We start from the raw sequence: 24,622 nt of genomic DNA, 5'->3' as shown, positions 1-24,622 counted from the left end.
CATTTGAGAGTATTTCTATTGTCAGATATGATTTTGTCCAGAATTCCATGACTATCTGTATTGTAGGTAGAGAGATAACAGTGAAACTATGATCAAAATAGATTCTTATACCTTCTCTAGTTGTGTTAACTTCTGAAATAAATGAAATAATGCTAAAATTTAACAATTCATCAATTTGCTGGGGACCCCCAGGAACCCCCTCAAGGACCAGTGGTGGTCCCTGGACCCCACGTTGAGAACCACCGATTTAGTGCAAATCTTAACTACAGCTGATTGATTTGCAACAAATAATGGTGTATAGGTCTTTCTATTCACAGTGTGATTGTTTGGCTGTTTTTGTTGTGGAACTCTAAAGAACAGGTCCCCATTGACTTCAGTTGTTTTGGAGAAGGCTGCTACCAAGTTGTGCTGGCAGCCTCCCTGTGTGTTATATGGACTAACACATTTCACCTGTGTTTCATTTGGCATGAGGGTGAGGAGATGATGACACAATTTTCATTTTTGGGTGAACGATTCCTTTAACTATGTTAAGTCGAGGTAAACATCGTCAGATCATTAAAAGAGGACTTTTGAACTTTTTTACACACAAGCCAATATCCTCGGACGTATAGGCAGAAGCTGGAGTAAATATAGTCATGAACGATAGGGGGCAGCAATGCGCGTTTCAGCCTGAAGTCTGCCGGACATTTTATTAGAAGAAGAAGAAGAAGAAGAGCAGCAGCACTCGCCCCTGCCCCTTCACCACCACACATGCCATGGAGCCAACGGTTGCCAACCTAAACACGGTTCCTTGCATTTGTCATTAACCGTTCGCCATCGTTAAGAATCAAATAGACGAAAAAAAAATAAAAATAAAAAAATGCGACGCCTCGGCTCGGTTCAGCAGAAAATACCGTGTATCTTCCTGACGGAGGTGAAGGAAGAACAGTCCAGAAAGCGTGAATGCCAGGTCGGTGCGCAGCAGCCATTGATAATGAATCTGAATCCAGCAACACGACGAACAAGATGGAATTAGAAACTATTATGTTAACAGTTAAATGAATGGCAGCGTCATTTTCTCGTCTCATGTCCGTTTCTGATAGGTTTGGTAACGGTTTGACTGTTACTAATACGGACTGACACAGTGTATAATCTGTGTTTATGGAACCAGAATGCTGATTATTGACTATTTTGAATGCTGAGCTGGTCACAGTGTTCAGTATGTATGAAACTAATAACTAATACATAGCCTGGACGCTCTATTGCCACTGACTAATATAGCTGATTTGAATATGCTCATACATGGTTTCCCTACAACATCCACATGAGCTTTACTGTATATTCTAGTGCTGCTCTGACCAGTGGAAACACATCCCTATCTATCCCCAGTAAATGATCTTGGGACTGACTTTTACAGTTCAGTGTTATGGAGCTGCACTTTAAGGGATTGTGCAAATTCATCTGTCATTTCTGGCTATGGGAGAGAAAGGGGAATGTTTACTAATACTACTTACCAAACTGTGTAAGAGTAAAGGATAGGGCTGCAACTAACCATTAGCATTGTCGATTAATCTAAGTTTTTTTTGATTAATCGATTAATCCTTTAGTCTATAAAAAAGTCAAAGATAATGACAAATCCCCCATCACAAGTTACCAGAGCACAAAGTGATTCTTAAAATTGCTTACTTAGTCTGACCAGCAGCCAAAAAACCCAAAGGATTCATTTTATAACGATATGAAACAGAGAAAAGCAGCAAATCTTAACATTTGTGAAGCTGTAACCTGCAAATATTTGGTATTTGTACTTGATAAATTGCTTAGATTTTCTGACGAACGACTAATTTATCGACTAATCGTTTCAGCACTAGTATGGGAATGGCCTTCAAAGCGTAAATTCAGCAGTTTTCCACTTGAACTTACAGTACATGACTCAGTTTCCTTCTCTGTCTTCAGCAATTTCAGGTTGTCGCCACTGAAAATGTGAATCCTGTCGCTCTGGAATCTAACATTGACTGTGCGCTGGCCACAGAGAAACTGGATGGCACCTGCTGTTATGTTACAGTTTATAAAGGTGAGTATTTTATGTCTAAAAACTGTCTTGAAAGTGTGTCTCTTACTGTGTCAGTGTCTGCACTATGTTTTTTTTTTAATGTTGCACCAGAGAGACTGGCGAACAAGACTTGTTATACTGGACTGGTATAATGACAATAAATTGAATTGAATTGAATTGAAGAATGACTGTTTTGATCATAGTTTCTCTGTTATCTCTCTACCTGCAATACAGTCATGTCATGGGATTCTGGACAAAATCATATCTGACAATAAAAATATTCTCAGATTTGGGTCTGAGAGACAAAATCTTATCAAATGGGGGTCTGTGGCTCTAATGTGGACTAAATTAGGGTCCTTGATATGAAAAAGGTTGAGAATCGCTGATTTAAAGAACCTTGGTCTGAAAGGTTCTTTGTGGAACCAGAAATGGTTCTTCTATGGCGTCACTCCCAAGAACCATTTTCGGCACCTTTATATTTCTGTGTGTAGTAATACCCCTGTGTACTGACATTGATATTGGTGTCACAGTTTAGAACTTTTTCATATCTGTATTTCATATTTAATATAAGGCTGGGTATTGGCAAGGACCTAACGATACGATTGTATCACGATACATTGCGATACGATACATATTGCGATACATTGCAATACTCTACATAAGTTACTGAAAATGTTAAAATAGAGCTGAAAATACAACTTGCTGTGTACCACCTGGGTAGTCTAATATGTACTTCACATTATATTGATAACTCAGCGGACAAATTGAGTCAAAACTATTTAATTCAAAGGGATTTGAGGGAAATTTAAGGACATTTTAAATCCGTTTAAAACATGAATCATTTTTTTAATGTATCGATAACGAGGGGCTGGAAAATCGATACACTATCATGGAAAAAAATATTGCAATACTCAGCTGTATCGATTTTTTTGCACAGCCCTAATTTAATAAGATTTAAAATGTAGTCCTGTGGAACCCCATCTAAAAATATTTTGATGTAAGATACGACTTAGTACAGAATTATATACTCAAGGTGAAGAGTGAACCCCATGAGCAAAATAGTCATCCTTACACACACTATGTGGAATTCTCTCACGGACCCCAGGGCGTCCCACGCACCCCACTTTGGGAACCACTAGTCTTATAATAACTAAATGATGATGAGTATGAATTGTTCTCCTTTAGTTGCTTGCAAAACTGAATGATAGTTTTTCTTGCTCTGTAGGGCAGCCGTACCTGTGGGCTCGCCTGGACAGGAAGCCCAGCAAACAGGCGGACAAGAGGTTCAAAAAGTACCAGCATTCACACAAGAGCTGTAAAGGTATTTTTTGTGTGTATTTTTTCTGTATATCTGTTTGTTTCCTTTCTGTATATGTACAGCTCTGGAAAAAAATTAAGAGACCACTGCAAAAGTATCAGTTTCTTTAGTTTTACTAATTATAAGTATGTGTTTGAGTAAAATTAACATTTTTGTTTTATTCTATAAACTACTGACAACATTTCTCCCAAATTCCAAATAAAAATATTGTCATTTAGAGCATTTATTTGCAGAAAATGACAACTGGTCAAAATAACAAAAAAGATGCAGTGTTTTCAGACCTCAAATAATGCAAAGAAAACAAGTTCATATTCATGTTTAAACAACACAATACTAATGTTTTAACTTAGGAAGAGTTCAGAAATCAATATTTGGTGGAATAACCCTCATTTTCTGTATTTTCTGCAAATAAATGCTGGAATTTGGGAGACATGTTGTCAGTAGTTTATAGAATAAAACAAAAATGTTCATTTTACTCAAACACATACCTAAAAATAGTAAAACCAGAGAAACTGATAATTTTGCAGTGGTCTCTTAATTTTTTCCAGAGCTGTATGTATGTGTGTTTATGTAAAATATAATGAATGAAAGAGAGGTAAAGGTGTTGTGTTGTAGCCTCAGTTACGAAAGTACATGTTGTTATGGATGTGGTTGAAACCTCTCCCGCATTTCATCGTATCCTCAGCAGTTCTAAAATTGTTTTTGATCTTTTGTTGGTGGGTGACTGGTTTTGAGATATGTTTCAGGGATCCGTTTCATTTTTCAGATCCATTTTTTTGTTTTGTTTTTCGTAATCGTTTTTCTCTTCCTGTTGTGATTGTCGTTAATCAGGGTTCACGTGGAACGTAGAGGAGGATTTTAAGACGGTGCCGGAGGCCTGGATCCCAGCCCACAGGGTCAAACATCACAACGGCAATCCGGTTCCTGATGAACACGGACACATTCCAGGTGCTTTGAAGTTTACACATTCTGGTTTAACCATTGAGGAAAACAATGATCACATAATATTCTCTGGGTTAGGGTTTTACCTAAGGTCTCTGGTCTCTAACCCTAATTCCCCATATCATAACATACACCTATTTAACAAGAAATGCCAAACAATTAGATTGATTTTATTTTCTTGTATTCTATCAAAATCCCATTAGCTTGACTTACTGGAAAATGGCAACTCTTCAGTGATTCCTTCATGGTGTACCAGTAGGCAAACTTTTGACAGATTTTTGAATCTGGAAATCTATCGAATTATGGAAGCAAAACATTGTTGAAATGTATAATATTATACATTAATACATTAATAATATATAGTATTAATAATAATAAACTTTTTTTGCTGACAGTTATGACAAGTTCTGGGTTTGGCCAAAGAGTATCAACACAGAAGTAATCCTTGAGAGGGTTTTCTTACTTGTGATTACTGATTATGTGTATGACAGCTAGGTAAGAAGCGCACTGGTGTAGGGAAGCACCAATAATCACAGTAAAGAACATCCTGCAGGGTAATATGGACTTAATTCAAAAATTACACATATGTACTGTCAAGGTTTTCTCAACAATAGTGTAATAGATGAGATAAAAAGACAAAAAAACAAAGGAAAGCAAGAAAGATTGCTCACCAGCTCCTGGGTTGAAATGGATTTTTTTTTTGTCAGATTGCTTGACCAAAACCAAACGTCTTTTTAACACTTTTCCAGTTGGCTTTGCGTTGTTGTTACATATTATTATCTTCACCCTGCATTCTGGTCTTTACTGACTGCAGAGATACTGACTGGTCCTTGTGCCTGTGTAGGCTGGGTCCCAGTGGAGAGAGAAAACAAGCAGTACTGTTGGCACTCCTCTGTGGTGGAGTACGACGCCGGCCTGGCTCTCGTTCTCAGGCCGAGCGCTGAGGAAGAAGACACGCTGGAAATCACAGCGGTGCCGCTGGCTGAACTGCTGGAGCAAACGCTGGAGCTCATCGGAACCAACGTCAATGGGAACCCGTATGGTAAATATGATACGACTTTTTCCATCATGTCCATTCTTTTCCATCGTGTCCATTCTTTGTCCATTTTTTTTTTTTTTTAAACATCTCTTTATTGAATTTTCAAAGGGTTCTGGTATACATAATACAAGATCATCATATAAAATACAAAATATAAAACTGCCCTCCCCTTTCCCAACCCCCTGATCTCTCCTACTCATCCTCCCAATCCACCCCACCACCCAGTCCTACCCCCAGTCCCATCCCAGTGGGCTACAACTGTCCTCTACTGACAAAAAAAATAAAATAAAAATAAAATAATAATAATAATAATAATAATAACAATGGCAATAATAAAGGAAATTACACAAAGATGTATAACTAGAGAGAAAAAAAAAGAAAGAGAATGGAATCATACATACAGCTACACACAGTGATCCACACGTTCTTGCATTACTACATAAAGAGAGCACTATGAGTCATTCCAATTTGATATCCCAGTAACAGTAGTGAAATAAGACATAAATGGGGTCCACGTTTTCCTGAACTCAGCCTTTTTCCCCCTTAGAGTAAATTTAATCTTTCTTTGCCATTTTTTAACGTTAGTGACAACAAAAGCTTGATCCTATAATCTTTATTAATCCAAACCATACTCTGATCCAGATACAGCATCAAGATCCCAGATTTGCAGTCTTTAAGGAGACCTCTATCTCGCCACCTGCTGGACAATTAGTGTTAAAACATCTTGTTAGGCCTAAAAGACATGAGTGAACTTGAAGAAGTGTACAGACAGTTTTTATGTTAATTGTATTCCCCTTATCTGCACTAGTACACAGTGCCAAAGAGCTTAAAGACAACATTCAAAGTCTCACATAATGGCAAAAAATCATTCAAAACAAAACATTGGTACCAAACATCTGATAGTGGTATCGGCTTTCAAAAATTGTTCAAATCCGAGGGTCTGCCTCAGCTGTCAGTGGTCTTCTGTGTCGTGGAATGTGAAATAAAGTGGTAGTTTTTTTTCCCGACAGGCCTGGGGAGTAAGAAGCAGCCTGTCCACGCTCTGGTGTCACACGGCAGCGTGCGGATCAGAAACCCTCCACCGGCCGACTTCCAGCAGCTGTGTTCCTGGCTGCAGGACAGTCCAGAGGGCCGGGTGGAGGGCATCGTCTGGCACTGCAACAACGGCACTCTGGTTAAGGTGAGACACTTTCACACTGGGTGTTTCACCAAGTTGAATTTAAGACCTTTTAAGACCTTTCCTAATAGGTAGAATGAAGTGTAAGACCAACTTTGCGTAAAACAACTTCTGTGTGACTTGGCTGATGTCTCGTTGGAGAAATAGCGCACCAAGAAACTGTAAAAATCTTTAACATTTTCTTCTAACTCTGTATTTAAGATGCTTTATTTAACTGTACATAATACTGTACATAATACCTTTTTAAGGCTTTATGTTTAGGCAGTTTAATTTTAGACATTTGACATTTTTTCAGGACCTACAGGCACCCTGTTAGCAGTTTCTTAAAAGCCACTTTTGTAAATTTGTTTTTATGTAATGTGGTTCATTTTGATGTTGTGTTGTTTCGTAAGTTTATTTTGTAACCAATGTGTTTCCCTTTTTTGTTTTTTGTAAATATTTTAGCATTCCTTGTTTTTATGCCTTTTTGGTAGAGTGCTTTGTAAACTCTGCTTTTTGGATAAAAGGCAGAATTAATTTGAGAATGATATATTGATATTGCTAAATATTCTACCTGTAGAGGCTTTCGATAAGTTCTAAGTCAACTATTCTAATAAGTTGTGTGTGTGTGTGTGTGTGTGTGTGTGTGTTGTGTCGGCAGGTTCATCGTCACCACCTGGGGCTGAGGTGGCCGGACGGGGAAACCCTCCTGGGCTCCAGGCCGGTGGTCGTTCACGTCGACGGGACGGTCGACGAGTACGACATCGACAGCAGGGACTTGTTCACATCCTTCTCCAGACTGAACGGACGGCGCTTCAGCCGGCTGCGGGACGTCCTGTTCGACCCGTAAATCCAATCGGACCGAGAAGATGACACATTCCTTTTCCTAACCTCCGTACTGTACTGCTGCTAATGCGTTTACACTATTAGGATTAGTCGGTTTGCCAATCCTCTTAAGTTTGCCAATAGCTGATTGATATTGCCACTAATAATTCCAGTGAAATTATTTAAGGTTCTTAAATTAAAAGCACTTAATCCTTCAGTTCAACAGTTAGGCTTGTAGACCAATGAAGTACAGGCTTGTATCTATCCACCGGCAGCATAATTAATATACCGTTACTATCTGAGGCTGTTATCCAGAGTGACTTACAGTGAGTGAGCAGGTACGGGTTCAAGGCCTTGCTCATGGACACTTCAGAAGGACATATGGCTCCTGTGGGGATCAAACCTGTGACCTTTTGGTTACAGGATGGTGTCACTAACCTCTAGGCCGCCCTGCAGCACTGAATAGGAACGATGGCGTGTATTACAGGCTGTGAAGGCCGTTTTCCATTTGCTTTGCGGAAATGTTTACAGCTTTAGTGTAAACTGAGTGACCAATTGGATGAAGTGTAAATCAGTTAAAAACATGTTATATAAAATATATTTGTAAATATAAAGTTATGACTCTTATATTGCTATGTGAAGAATAAATGAATGGTATGTAAATATCTGGATTTGTCTTAAATGTGTTGACATTGCAGTAGTAGGATATTTTACATTGCTAGTAGAATATTATCACTATTACTAGTTAAACCATTAAGTGTCTCAAGGGATCACCAAAGTCATCAGGCTTCAAATTCTACTGGTTGCAGCTTTAAGGAGGAATTTTAAATGAAAACACAATTGTTTTTTGTTTCCAAATAGCCCTTTTCACAGAAAAGAAAACCTATGCAAGATGAATGATATCATTATATAATTATATTCCCTCCAAGGATGGAAGGATATCTGCTGGTGTCAACTCAACCACAATAACCCATCATTGAAATACTCACAAAATATATAACAGACAACTTGGAAGGGTGTTTAGTATCTTGAAAAGGTCAATTTTTACCCACAGCAGTTCTAAAGGCTATAGAGAGCTATAGAGATGTCTAAATTCACACAAAGTAATGGAGCTCCCCATTAGGCCTACTTAGTGTGAAGTCAGACATAATAAGGCATCCCTGAAATTCCCTATTTGTCAATCTATATAATAAGGTATCATAATCTGCAAAGACTCCAATGCAAAGTTATACCAAGTTGGAAGTATGTCTACTAAAATGTAAAAGCCCATGTAAGGTATAGCAGTGGCATATTTTTTGCGAAAGACAAGGCTATAGAATGGGAGCTTTTATTTTGAAGGCAGCTTCCGGTATTACCCTGTATGTCCCTGTATGGCTTGACGCAGCTTCAAAGCGCTTGATGATTCTTGGTGGAACCCAAAAACGTCACTGTTTAGCTCGTGACTCCCATGGAAAAAAAATGTTTTGAAAGGCATAAAACTAGATTTTTTCTGTTACTGCAATTTTATAATTTTCATATAAATGTATTGAATTTCCATTCCACGTTGACAGAAAAGAATACTTTGCATAGACAAAAAACACAAAAAAAAAATCCAGATAAATGTATTTGAACATATTGTATTGCAAGGAAATGTGCAAAAAGTCAAGAGGGGTTGAATACTTTTTATGGCCGCTGTTGATGGGTGGAAGTTTGTTTGTTGTTTTTCTGTTATTAGATCCAAGTATATATGTATTTTCATATAGGCCTAAACAGTATTAGAAATATCTGTAAGCAAGAGACATAATTCAAATATTGGTGTTTAGTTTACTTGGCATTTTTCGCAATTTTGACCCAAAATGTAAGTGTTAATATAGGCTCTCATGTGAATCAGACTGATAATAACAGCACTGAAGTCTTGATTTTAGCACACTTGAGTGGTAGAAGGTATTTTTTTGGGAATAATATACATATTTTTTCCTGATATCAAGAAATTGGCGCTACTTGGGCTATTGTTTAATTTGATATATAAATCTTGCACAGGAATAAATGACAAACTTAAAATATTTAAGACACACATAACGGACAAGTTCCCATAATAGGCTTTGAATTCCCTTTTATTTTATTTTTTTCAGACTTGGGACATTAAATATGCAATCGTCCAGGCGACAATGTAGGCTACTTTTTTATTAGCTAATTATATATATGCTAATTTTATCCGTTTTGTCCATTCTACAAAACATTGCAGTGCTTTAGGCCTGAAAAAAGAGCTTATATGTACAGATCTGATGCAAGTTATTAAAAGTTATCACATTAATGTCAGTCCTTGCATCAAGAGCTCTGTGGCTCAGTATCAGAATGGAAAGCGTCTGTAAGTGCATGTTTTGTATAAATTTAGGAATTGTAATAGCTCGTTTTAATCACTTATATATGCCTCCGCCTGTCTGCTTCTTATTTGGGGAAGTGAAATAGATGCTGGGCCTGTCTAGTAGAGTTCAGTAGAGTTCAGTAGAGTACAGTAGAGTCCAGTGTGTGTAGTCTGTGCTCCCGTGGCTGTCAGGTGTCAGCGGGAGTTTCCTCTCTGCCTCTTGTTCACTGCATTGCCCACATACCCCTATTTTTCCCACACGACCTTGTTTTCAACATGGATGCCGAAAATTTCCCCACACCGTGTTGTTTACGTTACAGAACTATAAAGTTAACCAGATCCCGGGGCGTGTAGCGGCATTACAACCCACCGCGTCGGATGACCGTTATGTTGTGTATGCGCTTCAGTAGAAACCGTCAATTTTTCTACTACGATACGGCACATTTATAGTCAAAACCCTGAGACAATACGAAAACCGACGCGGAATGGCGTCTGCCAGGGGCCCGGGAATCTGAATAATAGAGACATAGCCTTGCGCTGTAAATGATGAACATATATATTGACCAATGGGAGCGGTGATAATTTAATATTGCCATCTCTGTAGCCAATCAGACGCCATCTTTCCCGAGTAGGCCGACCATTGCCCTAATGCTATTTTTTTGGCCATACATGTTCCCGGGTGCGGACATCGCCGAACGTTTCCTGCACTGGTGCATGGTGGTCGAACAGGAGGAATTGTTGGAAATTTTCGGAGGTTAGTATATAAATTGGTTTTTACCCAGTGTGCATTATTCCCACAGCCATCTCCGGGAGAGGGGGATGACAGGCTTCTGCGGCGATTCAAAGGAAGAGTGGAAAATACTCTTTCACTAAAATAAAACTGACATCCGCAGAGTGTTAATGCTTATGTTATCATTAATTAGCTCATGGATTCCCCCGTTCTTGTTGCCTAACTGCGCTGCCAGTTAGCTGTATGTGCGCCACGGGAAGCTTTACCGAACCAGCTAACTGTCTCGCTGTCACCGGGAGGCAGTTTACATCCTAAATGCGAAGTGGAAATAGTTATATTGTTGTCAGTCCGGCAATCTCCACAAAACAGTTTGCAAATAACCGCTGAAAAGTCGGTGCATCATGGCTTTCATGGTTAGCAAACCTGTTAGCATGATGGCTCACTTTTGACATGCGACGACTTCTGCTGTCAAACGTTTTACCGACCAAACCTCATGTCGTTAAAGCTAGCTGGCGTTGGGATTTACACGGCGGGCGAACCGGGAGCCTGCCTGCAACACTGTTATATAATAGCTCATTACATAGATTTGTTGCAAGTCATAGTTATGCTACATCCTAGCTAGCTATAGCCGCATAAGCTAACCTGCAGCTCAAACTATAAGCGCCAAAAAACACTTGGTACTAGTTGATCCTGCCTAAAATTAGGAGCCACTCAGGAAGTGAACATCCATTTCAATAAGTAAAATTTAGACTACATTTACTGACTGATACTGTAAATCATAGTTTAAATTCATGGAAATTTTGTTTTGGAAGTGTCACAGTGATTTGTCAAATGGAAGAGTACATTTGTACACCCCATCATGGAAGTGTGTGTGTGTGTGTGTGTCAGAAAGACACTGTAACTGGCATGTCCTGCAAAGTATCTTGCATCCTCTGTGTTTGTGTCTGTGTCTGTGTGTTCACATGGACACGAATACTTGTTTCAAGTGTGTGTCCTGCGTGTGTTTCTGCAGCAGCTAAAGCATGCTCTTGGCCCAGATAAACCGGGACTCCCAGGGGATGGCAGAGTTTCACGATGCAGACGGGCAGCCGGTCACCCTCTGCCTGGCAGAGGCCGTGACGGTGGCAGGTGAGCTCCCAAAAACCTCATGGCTCCTCTGTGATCTTCTGCAGCAGTGGTGGTGCTTGGTAGTAGTTTTATTTGGTACCACATCTGTTCCTGTTCGAGTGCAGGTTGCAGCGCTACAGGAGTTTTTCTTTGTATACTTTTACAATAACATGTACTCTACAACAGTGGTTCTCAAAGTGGGGTCCTTGAGGGGGTTCCAGGGGGTCCCCAGCAAAAAGGGGAATCATTTATTTTCACTATAATTCCATCCATAAGTAACACAATGACAGAATGTATGACTATTGTGGTCATGGGTTTCATACACTTTCTGTAATAAAAAAATAGAAAAATAGTATCAGATGGGGGACCCTGGGACAAAATCTTATCAAATGGGGGTCCGTGGTCTAATTTGTGTCAGTTTAGGGGTCCTTGACGTGAAAAAGTTTGAGAACCACTGCTCTACAACTCTGTTTTTTATGGACATTTGGTTAAATTATACTGTTCTGTTCTGTTCTGTTCTGTTCATGATAATATTCTTGCTGCACTACTGCTGAGTAAATAGAGGAAGCACTCATATGCCTCGTTCACCCGTCATGAACAATGGTGACCTGAGAAAAGACTGCCAGGGACTATAAATAGGAAGAGATTTAATCAACCAGTCTCTAAAAAATATATGTATTTAAAGCGACAGTAGACAGGATCTTTATGAAAAAAAATATACCCATTTTATCAGCTTGAATTTCAAGTGTTGCTGCGATAGAGAAGAGTGTCCCATCTCCCCCAGTTGAGATGCTGTAGATTTGCTATGTTTGCCCAAATGAAATTCTGGTGTAGAGTATGGTCACAGTTGGTAAACATGAGCATGCCTGTAAGCAGTTTACTGACATCACATCACATGATTTCTGGGTAATGAAGTTCACATTTTGGAGCCGCCAACGTACAAAGTGGCCCAGTGCAGCCCTAATATGATCTTGTTACAGTGTGCTGTGGGGTGTAAGCTGATAGTTAATATAATGTGTGATTTCCCAGATGGTGATCAGATGGAGAGCATGGACACAGTGAGCCTGCAGGCTGTCACTCTGGCGGACGGGTCCACCGCGTACATCCAGCATGATTCCAAATCTTCCTTCTCGGACGGGCAGATCATGGACGGACAGGTGATCCAGCTGGAGGACGGCTCTGCTGCCTACGTGCAGCATGTGTCCATGCCTAAAGGAGGTAAAACACAAAGTCCCTGCAGTGTCCCAGGACAGAGACAGAAGTAACACTAGGGCTGCAACTAACGTTTATTTTCATTGTCGATTAATCTGTCGAATATTTTCTCGATTAATTGATTAGTTGTTTGGTCTATAAAATGTCAGAAAATGGTGAAAAATGTGGATCAGTGTTTCCCAAAGCCCAAGATGACGTCCTCAAATGTCTTGTTTTGTCCACAACCCAAAGATATTCAGTTTACTGTCATAGAGGAGTAAAGAAACCAGAAAATATTCACATTTAAGAAGCTGGAATCAGAGAATTTTGACTTATTTTTCTTAAAAAATTATTCAAACCGATTAATCGATTATCAAAATAGTTGGCGATTAATTTAATAGTTGACAACTAATAGATTAATCGTTGCAGCTCTAAGTAACACATTCCCATACTGTACTTTGCAATATGAGGGTGGATAGTATCGCTCTTGTTTGCCTTGTATGCCACCCCACACCCCCTAGTAAGGGTTAGTGGTATAAAAAAGGAAGCAATAGTTTACCTGTATGTTATCTCCATTGCTGTAATTGAACAATAATGACGACTAATAGGACTGCAAGTACAAATAGAAATGTTCAGAAAGTCAAGCAAAGTGGAGATTATTTACAGTATGGGAAAGACCGCCTGTGGGAGAAGCTTGGTGAGGTCAAGTCAGAACGGTCATGATTGTTTTTTTCTGTTGTAGGAAGTGACAGTTTACAGCTTGAAGACGGGCAGGCGGTCCAGCTGGAGGACGGAACAACAGCCTACATCCACACACCCAAAGGTACAAACTGTTTAAAACCCTCCAGCCCTTGATTTCCCAAAGCACTTTAAGCTGTAAGCAGTTCTTTTCACCTCTTACTTTAGATTTCAATAATTTCATTTTATTCCGTACAAATTTAAATGATCAAACATTAAAGGAAATATCCACTCTCAGATACTCTGACACACTTGGATATCCTCTATCTGAAATGTTCAGTACATTCCAGCAGTTGTTTTGTGATAAAGTGTTGTAATTTACTTTTTTACTTGTCTGATCAGTCTACTTCAGTTAGTGATTTCCTGCAGCCCCCAGAGAAGTAGCGTGAACTTGTTGCCTCTTCTATGATGGATTTCTCCCTGTATGATTGTGGAACGTCGGTGAAACTGGCGGCTCTAGAAAGAAGCCCTTGCTCTTAGGGACTGACACCAAAATATGACTTTTACTCTTGATGTTTTACATTACTGAAACATTTTCCATGTCATAGCTGTGGGACAGGGAGTTGTATGAAGATACACTTACTTAGGCTACGAGCATGTTGGGCAATCCAGCCTCCAGAGCAAACAACCGTTTCAGGTTTAATATTGGAACTGAGCCCAGTCACCTCATTCCATTTCTCTTCCTACATCCTCGCCTCTCTGCAGATACGTACGACCAGAGCGGCCTGCAGGAGGTGCAGCTGGAGGACGGCAGCACCGCCTACATCCAGCACACGGTGCACATGCCCCAGTCCAACACCATCCTGGCCATCCAGGCCGACGGCACCATCGCAGACCTGCAGGCCGAGGCCGCCGCCATCGACCCCGAGACCATCAGTGTGCTGGAGCAGTACACTACCAAGGTAAAGGTACTACATCATCGTACTACTACTTAAGGCACTGGATTACACTAGTTTGTAACTGGCAAACTTGTCCCATGTTATAGAGTCAAGATTGAGGCTGGAAGCTCTAAATTGTTTTCTTCATATTCCCATATCCCCTCTCATTTGTATATACTGTATTGTTCTCAGTATTTTTATAATTTATCATTTATTTCCAACTGAATATATTTCATTTGTTGGTATATTTTCATACTGTACATTTTCTTTTGTCATATTGTGCATCCTCCTAATGTTGCAACTCATTTTCAGTTTTCATTCATACATTTCCATTTAACATGTTCTTCGTTTGTTTCAAACTGTCAGTTACGTTATGTTTAATACCCTCCAGTTGCTATATTCTTATTTATATTCTTTTTTTCTTTGCCTGATCTTATTATTTCTTTCTGTTTAACTCCTAGAATCACAAAGGTGTTTAGCAAAGAATGAAATTTATGCAATCTGTAGGGACAAGATGTTGGCCAGCATTTGGTGATAATATAGACTGCGTTGGTATTTATCTTTTGTATGGATTTAATTTTGAAGTGTTTATCGTGTGAATCGTTTTTGCAGATTTAGCGAGCAAGCCTGCCTTTCCTTCTTGTATTTCCCTTGTGAGTGTTTGTAATCCAGCAATCTAACACAGGGCTTTTTCTTCCCTGTCAGGTGGAGAATGTAGAGAATCCCTTGGGATCCTTTGGCAGAGTGGAAGCAGACAATGGCGTCCACATGCGGGTAGAGTGTTCTTTAATTTCTGGTGACTCTCTGTCCCCTTCCCACGTTTGCTAGTGGGGTCTAATCAGTGTTTGTCCTCTTCAGATTGTGGTGCAGGGTCAAGACAGCCGGCCGGCGAGGGTCTCGCATGTGGGAGAGAAGTCTTTCCGCTGCGAACACGACGGCTGCGGAAAACTCTACACCACCGCCCACCATCTCAAGGCAAGTGTGTGTGTGTGTGTGTGTGTGTGTGTGCCCACTTGTTTCTTATATGATCATTCGAGGGTGACAGGAATAATGTCAAGGCGCTATGGCTCTGACTCTTGCACTCCTCACTAGGGTTCGACCAATATGGGTTTTTGAAGGCCGATAGCAATATTTTTTTTTTAGCAGATATTTTGTGCCAGTGTTCAATCATTAAATTTGACCTTATGCTCATTCTCATCAAATCAAAGCTTGTCATCAAATTAAAAGTATTCAGTATTTCCTCCAGGAAAAGCCTCTGAAAACAGCATTTAGGCCATGCCACACTAAAACTCTCCATTGAAATATAATTAAATTCTTTTAAAGTTACCAGCTCCTTAAGAACCACCCCACCTGAAAACCCTGGGACAGTTTAGGCCTTTAAATAGCTAAAAAATAAAAATGTACAAAACCATAGCAGGGTTCCTATTTAACCCTGGAATGTTTGGAAAAGTATGGAAAATTAATTTGATAATTTCCATGTCTTGGAAAGTTTGGGGAAAGGTCTCGATTAAAGTCACTCTGGACAATAGTATCAGCTGAAACACTAAACTGTAAATGTAAAAGTTTGTCCAGCTGCAGTTTGGAATTTCTGTGATATTACAAAAATGGGGTTATTTGTTTATTTAAGTGATGGCAAATCTTCAGTCTCGTGAATTACCATCGTTCTTTTTGATGCTGTGATGCTACTTGTCACTCTTGTGTTATGTCAGAAGGGATTTTAGCACTTCTGCTTGCAATGTTGGTGATCTGGGAATTGAAGCTTATTCTGCTGTTGCCCTCGTTTTAAGTTGCACTGGATAAGAGCGTGAGCTGAATGCCGAAAATATAAATGTGCGAGCATGCGCCTACTCAAGTGTGGGATTGTTTCATATTGCGTCTGTTTTTTTCCCTTGTATTTCAAACCTCTCATCCAAAGACAGTGTCTTCCCACAGCAGTGTCAGCTGCTTCTTTGTTTTCTTCAGCCCCGTTGCCAAACAGTTTTGTTTGTGTTTCCCACAGGTACACGAGCGCTCCCACACTGGAGACAAACCGTACGTCTGTGAATATCTTGGCTGTGGGAAGAAGTTTGCAACAGGTAACGAGCGGCAGTAGGGGCTTTCATTGTACTCATACAGCAGTCTTATTTACTTACCAACCATTTTATGACTATAGTTACATTTACATGCACTCAATACTCAAGTTACTGAGAATAATCAAAACAAAGGTGATTGATTAAAGCATTTGGACTTTTCAAAGTATCACAGATTCCCACAGTTTAACCCATTTACACTGATTTATTTAATAGACCTCTTTGCATACGAGTGATATGCAGATGACGGCCCTCTCCATATCAGACAAACATGTCAGAACATTTTGTCTGATTTTGTTTGGTGTTCTTTGTTCACTTTAATGCACTGACTAAACACCTTGATGTAATGGCATTATTATCAGTGTTTACTGAAAGCAGAAGACGCCATAATAACTGTAGTGGCCTGTTTGACACAAAACAGAATGAAATCAGGCTGAAGTGTTTTTATGACTAAATAAATTGAATGACTGAGCAGAAATATAGGTGTGTTAACCAGGTAATGCTTACACCATTTCTGACCTTACTCTGATTAATATAATGAGACTAAAGGCCCGCTCACATCTACAACAACAAGTATAAAGATAACTGCAACTATAAAAAGATTGAAATCATCCTAAGTAAATAGCAAATATTCCCGCTACAATGATGACTATAAAAACATCCAAAATAACTATCATTATATTTTTGGTTCGATCTCAGAGCGATTTTTTTTTGGGATGCAGAGACAACGATAACTCATTTCAACCAATCAAATGAAAGTTGTAAGAAAGAAGGAGGCGGTAGAGTTACAGTGATACTTTGTTTGCTGAGGAACTGATCACAGATATTGTAATTTGAATGCTTGAACAACAATGTATTGTTATGGTTTGTAGTTATCTATATAGGTATTGTTCCAGATGTGAATGGGCCTTGCGTTTACATGACAACTGTAACAACTATACAGTACTACCAACTGTAGCAGTTGATAATATTGTTTCAATCACATTAAGATAAGATAATTGGTGTGTATGTAAACGTGCCCTGTAATGGCTTAGCTGAATCTGGACTCCATGTCTTTGTGGTGTTTGCAGGGTACGGACTGAAGAGTCACTCTCGCACACACACTGGAGAGAAGCCATACAGATGTCAGGAGATGAACTGCCGCAAGTCCTTCAAAACCTCCGGAGACCTCCAAAAGCACACTCGCACACATACAGGTGTGCTGCAACACACAGGAACTCACTGATTGATCTTTTATGTTTGTTGTATTATAAAGGTGCGGAACTGTAGAATTGCCTTATCCTATGTCATCGGTCTGGGACAGGGTTTAACTACGGTTTGTGACACTGCTCTGTGTCTGCTGGGTCCCAACATGACAAGACTGCTAATGTCTTAATGAGCAGGCGTCCCAGAGTGAGACTAATTTTCCTCAGGCTAAAAAGCTTCAGGAAGGGTCTCTATTTACATTCTTCTATTCAAATGCAGGGTTCCTAAGCAAGTCTGCAATGTTTGGAAAAGTATGTAAAATTAATTTGTTAATTTATTGGTCTTGGTCTCAAAAGTTTGGGAAAAGGTCTTGAATATAGTATAGGGGAGGGGGGAACTGCTGTTCAATACTCATATATGTGTATCAGGACTAGGGCTGAACGATTTTGAAAAAATATCTAATTGCGATTATTTTGACTGATATTGCAATTGCGATATGATTTGCGATATTAGAGGGAATGGTAATTTTTACATCATTATTCTCATTTTCATTGAAAAACGTATTAAAATGATTATGGTGTGATTTTTGCAGGGATCTGTACCAAACAAAGATGTTTTCTTAAGTCTGTAGAATATGATGTGTAGGCCAGGACATCTCTGCAGCACCACAATATTTAATTTAAAATGGTATTTTGACACACATTTCACCTATAACAAATATTGCGCCTCCTGTGATTTGAAAATTGCAGTAGGCCATATTGCGATTTCGATAAAATTTCCATTAATTGTTCAGCCCTAATCAGGACTCAACAGCAGTTGTAAGGTCGTTGGTCATTTCACATATTTGTTTTTTGTGAAGAATAATCCTCTGCTAAAGAGTAATATTGCCCATATGACAATGTTGACCGACCAAAATCATCAAAGCCAGAAGTCTAGGAAAAGTATGGACAGTTATTCCTGGGAAACGTTGTAAGAACCCTGTAAAGCCTGACTTTTCTCTTGTTTGTCCCGTCTGTTTGCAGGAGAGAAGCCTTTCAAATGCCCAGTCGAAGGCTGCGGCCGGTCGTTCACCACCTCCAACATCCGCAAGGTTCACATCCGAACGCACACCGGAGAGCGGCCGTACTACTGCTCCGAGCCGAGCTGTGGACGCTCCTTCGCCAGTGCCACCAATTACAAGAACCACATGAGGATTCACACCGGTAATATTTTAGGTTTTTTACATCGCAGTGTAACCATTTAGCTGGTGCTCGACAGCTTATAACGAGGGGGCAGGTAGGAGCTGTGAGTCTACTAAGCCACTGTGCCGCCACCTCAAGCCTCAACTGAAGCACTTATTAATTCTCGGGTCACAGTTACACTCAATGTGTCAAATGCATTGATCCCCAGTGGAAGTTCATAAGGATTCACACCACTGATTATCAAACCTCACTTCTTAAGTTTTAAGATATTAGAGGGGCATAGCACACATAGAGATTTGTAACCAATGAAAACTCACCTTTTTTGACCCAACTTTTGCTCATGTGATTGTGACCAAGAAGGAAAGGTGTGTGCTGTAACCGTGCCATAAGGAAAGACTTTTCATCACTCCTAATTAATGCTGCATAGTTCATTCATTTTAAATGACAGATTCTGTTATCACTCTGCATCATTATGTTCCAGAGGGAGGTTTTGCATGCACTGGCTTTATTCTAATTATATGTTGATAATGTAGACATGAACTAAACCAAATGCAGTTTGACCCTTTTTTTTCGCTATCTCTCTCTGTGCCGTTTCTATGATGAAAACATTTAATCTGTGAATTGACAACAAAAATTATAGTATATTGTTCATATTTTAGAGCTGCATAGAATACAACTTACCTTTTTTTGGACTTTATGTCCTTTGCTCATGAGTTGTCATGAAAAGACAAACTGTTACAGGTGCTTTATTGATGCAATAAGGACAGGACTTTTCACGACTCCTAATAATAATGAAAACAAACCTTCATTCTCACTGTCCGACTACTTTCCCTGCTTCTCCAGGAGAGAAACCCTATGTGTGTACTGTGCCTGGGTGTGAGAAGCGCTTCACGGAGTACTCCAGCCTTTACAAGCACCATGTGGTTCATACACCCTGCAAGCCCTACAACTGCAACCACTGTGGCAAAACCTACAAGCAGATCTCCACACTGGCCATGCACAAACGCACGGCGCACAACGACACGGAGCCCATCGAGGAGGAGCAGGAGGCGTACTTCGAACCCCCGACAGGTCAGTGTCAATAAAACATGGAAGTTGCAGAAAAATTCCTTGAAAAGCAGTTTTTAATAAAGGTTTATGAGATAGATGAGATTAGATGAAATTTGATATCCGTGGGGAAAGTGGGTTGTTGCAAAAGCAATTAATAGGATACCACAAAGAAAAGAATAGCTTAATAATACGAATAGAGTAAATAGGGTGGTATCAAACGTAACACATCTGACAATTACAACACTAGAACATATTAAAGGAACACTATGCCATTTTTTTTAACCTTATCTCCATATATTGGTCCTTACTAATACATGCAATGAGATGGCACCTACTACTGGGAAGTCCCCCCAAATTCAATTGTAGTTTCTAGTTAGAAATCCCCGCTGATGATTTCTAACTAGAAACTACAATATAAAACCTTGTTGATTTCCAACTCGTAGAAACTACAGCTGCTCTACTCTGATGATGTCATCGACGGGTGAATTTTGGGACTTCCCACAGCCCGTCTCCGAGACACAGAGCGAGTAGATAGACATGGTGCCATCTCACAGCATGTATTAGTGAGGACCAATACATGGAGATAAGGTTAAAAAACAGCAAAGTGTTCCTTTAATATGTTCTAGTGTTGTAATTGTCAGATGTGTTACGTTTGATTCCAATCCATTTAATTAAAAGTATGGTAAATATATGAAGTACACCATGTATACTGTGTGTGCAAAATGACAGTAGAAAATGTGTAGACAAGGGAAAAGTACTGTATGTATAGTATGAAAATAAATGAAATACAACAATATAAAGATAGCTGAATATAACAAATGAGAAATAAAATTAAATGTTGATAATGTGGAATAGCATGATGTCAAATATTGATGTGCTGTATGGCAAACACAATAACTTTAAAATCTTCTCTGTTTGGTTCAGATGCCATCGATGACCCTAATGTGACCTACGCAGCAGCGGTGGTGGAGGCGGAGGACTCCGGCTCGGAGCAGGTTCCTGTGGAGAGCGCGGAGATCCTGGGACAGCAGCATGTTGCCTTGGTTACACAGGAGGACGGAACTCAACAGCAGGTAATGTAATGCAGTAATATGGTGAATAAATGCCCCCAGGATCCAAATTACATCCACATTACAAATGTCAGTGAAGTTTGTCTTTGGTGAATTTCACCCGCCACACTGAGCGGTAACTTATTGAGACAATAACGTTTGAATTCCTGTTATTTACAGCACAGACTTTGGTCTTTAGCTGTTCTCAAACTTTGCCCCTGCTCTCTTTGACTGTGAGCAAATCAAATCACAGCAAAACAATGGCTCTGTGTCAAACAGGCTCCTGATTGGCTGTTATGCTGCTCTACACAAACTGGTAGCGTCTAAACGTCTGTTTCTCTGCTGTCTAGAGGGTTAACTAGCTTTATGTTTGTTGACACTTAACAATGTGGCAACACACAGCTGGTGTGAGGCCACCAACAAGAAAAATGAGAAAAGATCCATTGTATAAGTAGCAGTATGTTCCGTAGCCTTTGTGCGTATTAAAATAAAATTGCATAAAAATGCATAGGAATGAAGCTGTGCTGTGAAACTGAACGTTCTTTCTGTAATATCTCCTACATCAGGTCAGTATCTCTGAAGCAGACTTGCAAGCTATGGGCGGCACAATCACCATGGTAACCCAAGAGGGCACAACCATAACCATCCCAGCCCACGAGCTGACAACGCAAGGGGCTCACTCTGTTACCATGGTGACGACAGACGGCTCAGATGGGCAGGTAAGCAGCTGCACAAGTTTCAAGTAGGAATGTTGTGATTTTATAGAGGGCTTTCAGGTGATGTAACGCACCATCTGGCGGCCATATTGGAGGTCCACAGCTATTGGGCAACAATGGATTGTTTTTTCAGGTTTACTGAGCTACAACAAAACTGTTTTGGAGTAGAGAGACTAGGGCTGAAAGCCCTGAAATTATTGGACAGAATATTGCAATTGCGATTTAAACTGTGATTAATTCATGACAACTTTTTCTTGTCATACATTTTTACAAACTGTAAAGTGATTTTGTTTAAAGAAAAGTGATTTTGTTTAAAAAATAAATAAAAATGGATGTCTGTGTACTTGATTCATGGACCAAAGATTACCTGCAGCTCTAAAACACCTCTAAAACATTGCAGAGGCTGCAATTTAGAAATTGTATTGTTTCATATTGCGATTTCGATTTTTTATTTTTTTTTCATTGTACAGACTCATTGTAGAGACTAGGGCTAAAGACAAGACAGTTTACTGTCACAGTAACCTACATTTAGAAACAAATCCATCTTATCAGACCTTGCACTTTTGTTTGAAACGTTACTGAACGGACCAACACCCGCACCACAATAATCCTTTTCAGGTATCTCTCCATTTCTAGCCTGGTTGTTGGATATTTAGCCCTAATTTGTGTGCAGCCAGTTCTCCACTGGACCTCCATGATGGCACCAGACCTAGTTGCTAGGGTGCTAGGTGATTTGTGACCCAACTGCAAAGCCTTGATTGAGTTCGGTGTCTCTGTCTCCCTCAGGTGGCTATCATGACACCCGACATGGCCTCTTTCCAAACTGTGGAGGAGGCCGGCTACAGCCAAGACCAGGACAGCATTCATCCTGTCACCTTATTGGCCACCTCCAACGGCACTCACATCGCTGTGCAGGTTGGTAGACTAACACCATAGGTATGAACAGACTGGTGGGACAAGTTTCATTCAGTGAAGTCATGACTCCCTCCTTGTCTACATGTTATCTACATGCAGAAAATATGTGAAATGGAAGACTGTGGGCACATGGGAATTATCAGTATCACAAATCAACAAAACTGGCCAATCCAGCTTTAGAGGTCCCTAAAAATTGAGGGTCAATGATTGTTTAGAACCTGCTGCATTTCTGTATTGATCCCCTGTGTTTTGCTTAAAAACACCAAAAACACCCTGAATGCTCTATTGTTTATATGATACTGACAGGAGTTTCAGTCAGGGCTAAGTGCTCCCTAGATAATCCCTCCTCAGTCCCCACCCTGTTGAGCTATTTGCTGAAACGCTCAGGTGAAAATCATGGGTAGGTGGGGTTCAGATCTGGGGGGGTGGGGGACGTGTAGGAGTAGCTGGGCGCACTGACGGTCGTTGCCACCCTCCTGTTTGTGGTGTTGACTTAGGTGTCGTCCTACAGGGAAGTTTACAGCTACAGGATACATGCTTTTACATGTAATCCAAATCCACGATGGCCAACACCAGTCTGTCTCAAGTCTCATAGAATGACCTTCTCCACATTAGCATGTTCTCTCCCCAACAAGGAAACAAAAGCGTAATATAATGTACAGTTGTGGTTTTATTGCCTGTTGACTTTACATCACTCCAAAGGCTTATCACCAAGTCCAGAAGGAAAGAGTTTTCCATATGTGAGAAATGCCAGCACTCCTCTCACAGTCTCTTTTTTATTTTTTATTTTTTATTGTGTAATGACAAACATCGGTTGTCCGTGTGTCAAACAAATTCACCACTGCAGCAAACCATGCTATTTAATGTTTGTATATTTGTATCTTTTTTTATTTAAAAAAATCTGAAATAAAATGATTTAAAGTCCTAAACAAAGTGAGCAGTTTTTTTCAACAGTTTGTCAATGGATATTAAGTATTCAGGCTTCAAAACCCTGAGGGACTAATATCACGTCAAAGCTTCCAAGTCTTAAGACAAACCATCCTTTATTTAACCTGAAGAGTAACTAAGGCAAACAGACACGGTCTTCATTTACCCCCTTCTGCTCACTCTGTCATGCAAATCACAATGCAAACGCTCTCTTACCACCTTGTGACAGTCATGGGTGAAATAAAGCAGCCATTTACACTCCCAGAGGTGGTAGTGTCTTTTTGAAGGGGTGGCAGTAAATGGATTTAATCATTGTTGATTACATGCTTGCAGTGTCACATGAGTTAGTAAGCCATAAAACAATAGCAGTGATTGATTATCAGTGGTTATCTGTGTGCCAATCAATGTTTGTATTGTGCTCTCCCCCTCCCCCCTCCAGCTCAGTGATCAGCCATCGTTGGAGGAAGCCATCAGAATAGCATCGAGAATACAGCAAGGAGAGTCGCCAGGCTTGGACGATTGACGGCAAAACTAACCAGATCATGGACAATGACTTAGGATCAAAACCATCCAAATTGGACTATATCAAAGAGAGAAATCACTTGTCTTCCTCCGTGTTTTTTTTCCACAAAAGAACTTAGCTTTTACGTGTACATAGGTTTTTGATAACTGGAGTTCCGCTATGCTATTTTGTCCCTCATCCGAGCAGATTGGAGAGGGAGAGGATGCTTTCTAATGTTTATGGTGCACAGTGCACACTGCAATGTACAGCTAATGCTATTTCTAATAAAAAAAGTTTGTGTGATTCATTGACTGTACCTGATTTTGAATCCCTGAGTCCCTGTTACTTTTTGTTCACTGCATTACTTTTGAGCAAACAGCATTAAGAATTGGTACAAATGTTTAAGAGATTAAATTTTAATGATCCCAGTGGGGAAATTGGGCTGCAGCAGCAAATAATAACAGATACAGCAAAGAAAGACAGAATATAAATAATAGAGTAAATGGAGGGTTATATTACTGACACTTAAACACAAACATATTAAGTAGAAATGTATGAAAAAAGTATGGATTATAGCATTGAGTGCAAAAAATACCAGCAGTAGCAGTATAACTTACTGAGAAAAAATGAACAACATTTATCTATAGGGCCTATAGGCAAACAAATGAGAAAAATATGAAGCAAATGTGCTTGTATTCACATTAATGGTTCTACAAAGGGCCATACATATG

At 39.8% G+C, this 24,622-nt stretch overlaps 2 protein-coding genes across 5 annotated transcripts; both read left to right on the top strand.

Moving 5' to 3' along the window:
• Positions 1 to 756: 756 nt before the first annotated feature.
• On the top strand, positions 757 to 7,955 carry rlig1 (RNA 5'-phosphate and 3'-OH ligase 1). Of its 3 annotated transcripts, none has more exons than XM_071526010.1 (7): positions 757 to 949; positions 1,933 to 2,050; positions 3,255 to 3,350; positions 4,179 to 4,295; positions 5,134 to 5,331; positions 6,339 to 6,508; positions 7,146 to 7,955. In XM_071526010.1, exons 1-7 carry the CDS (start codon positions 860 to 862, stop codon positions 7,332 to 7,334), a joined length of 978 nt encoding a protein of 325 aa, XP_071382111.1. In that variant the 5' UTR covers positions 757 to 859; the 3' UTR covers positions 7,335 to 7,955. The 3 variants fall into 3 exon arrangements, with proteins under 3 accessions (XP_071382111.1, XP_071382110.1, XP_071382112.1); XM_071526009.1 differs by having other exon boundaries at positions 5,104 to 5,331; XM_071526011.1 differs by having other exon boundaries at positions 808 to 949; positions 3,260 to 3,350; positions 5,104 to 5,331.
• Positions 7,956 to 10,321: 2,366 nt separating this feature from the next.
• znf143b (zinc finger protein 143b) lies at positions 10,322 to 24,200 on the top strand. Of its 2 annotated transcripts, XM_071525997.1 has the most exons (15): positions 10,322 to 10,407; positions 11,396 to 11,511; positions 12,520 to 12,708; positions 13,424 to 13,504; positions 14,125 to 14,327; positions 15,003 to 15,071; positions 15,156 to 15,272; positions 16,297 to 16,372; positions 17,437 to 17,562; positions 18,574 to 18,753; positions 19,576 to 19,803; positions 20,707 to 20,855; positions 21,398 to 21,550; positions 22,334 to 22,462; positions 23,829 to 24,200. In XM_071525997.1, exons 2-15 carry the CDS (start codon positions 11,406 to 11,408, stop codon positions 23,910 to 23,912), a joined length of 1,890 nt encoding a protein of 629 aa, XP_071382098.1. In that variant the 5' UTR covers positions 10,322 to 10,407; positions 11,396 to 11,405; the 3' UTR covers positions 23,913 to 24,200. The 2 variants fall into 2 exon arrangements, with proteins under 2 accessions (XP_071382098.1, XP_071382097.1); XM_071525996.1 differs by lacking the exon at positions 10,322 to 10,407 and having other exon boundaries at positions 11,399 to 11,511; positions 14,125 to 14,321.
• The last annotated feature ends 422 nt before the right edge of the window (positions 24,201 to 24,622 follow it).

This window comes from Centroberyx affinis, unplaced genomic scaffold (assembly GCF_046629955.1).
Source record: "Centroberyx affinis isolate AG114_WGS23_722 - 3 ecotype Tasmania unplaced genomic scaffold, CSIRO-AGI_Caff_v1 ptg001376l_1, whole genome shotgun sequence".
Classification (NCBI taxonomy): domain Eukaryota; kingdom Metazoa; phylum Chordata; class Actinopteri; order Beryciformes; family Berycidae; genus Centroberyx; species Centroberyx affinis.
The sequence above is the reverse complement of the archived record's forward strand: the minus strand, read 5'-3'. Positions and strand labels throughout refer to the sequence as shown.

Bases quoted from the DNA above. Each gene is read 5' to 3' on its own strand.
- rlig1 (XM_071526009.1), top strand. From the start codon at position 860: ATGCGACGCCTCGGCTCGGTTCAGCAGAAAATACCGTGTATCTTCCTG. The intron at 4,296-5,103 runs GTGCTTTGAAGT...TACTGACTGCAG, and splicing joins TGAACACGGACACATTCCAG to AGATACTGACTGGTCCTTGT. The intron at 5,332-6,338 runs GTAAATATGATA...TTTTCCCGACAG, and splicing joins CGTCAATGGGAACCCGTATG to GCCTGGGGAGTAAGAAGCAG.
- znf143b (XM_071525997.1), top strand. From the start codon at position 11,406: ATGCTCTTGGCCCAGATAAACCGGGACTCCCAGGGGATGGCAGAGTTT. The intron at 20,856-21,397 runs GTAATGTAATGC...CTCCTACATCAG, and splicing joins AGGACGGAACTCAACAGCAG to GTCAGTATCTCTGAAGCAGA. The intron at 22,463-23,828 runs GTTGGTAGACTA...TCCCCCCTCCAG, and splicing joins GCACTCACATCGCTGTGCAG to CTCAGTGATCAGCCATCGTT.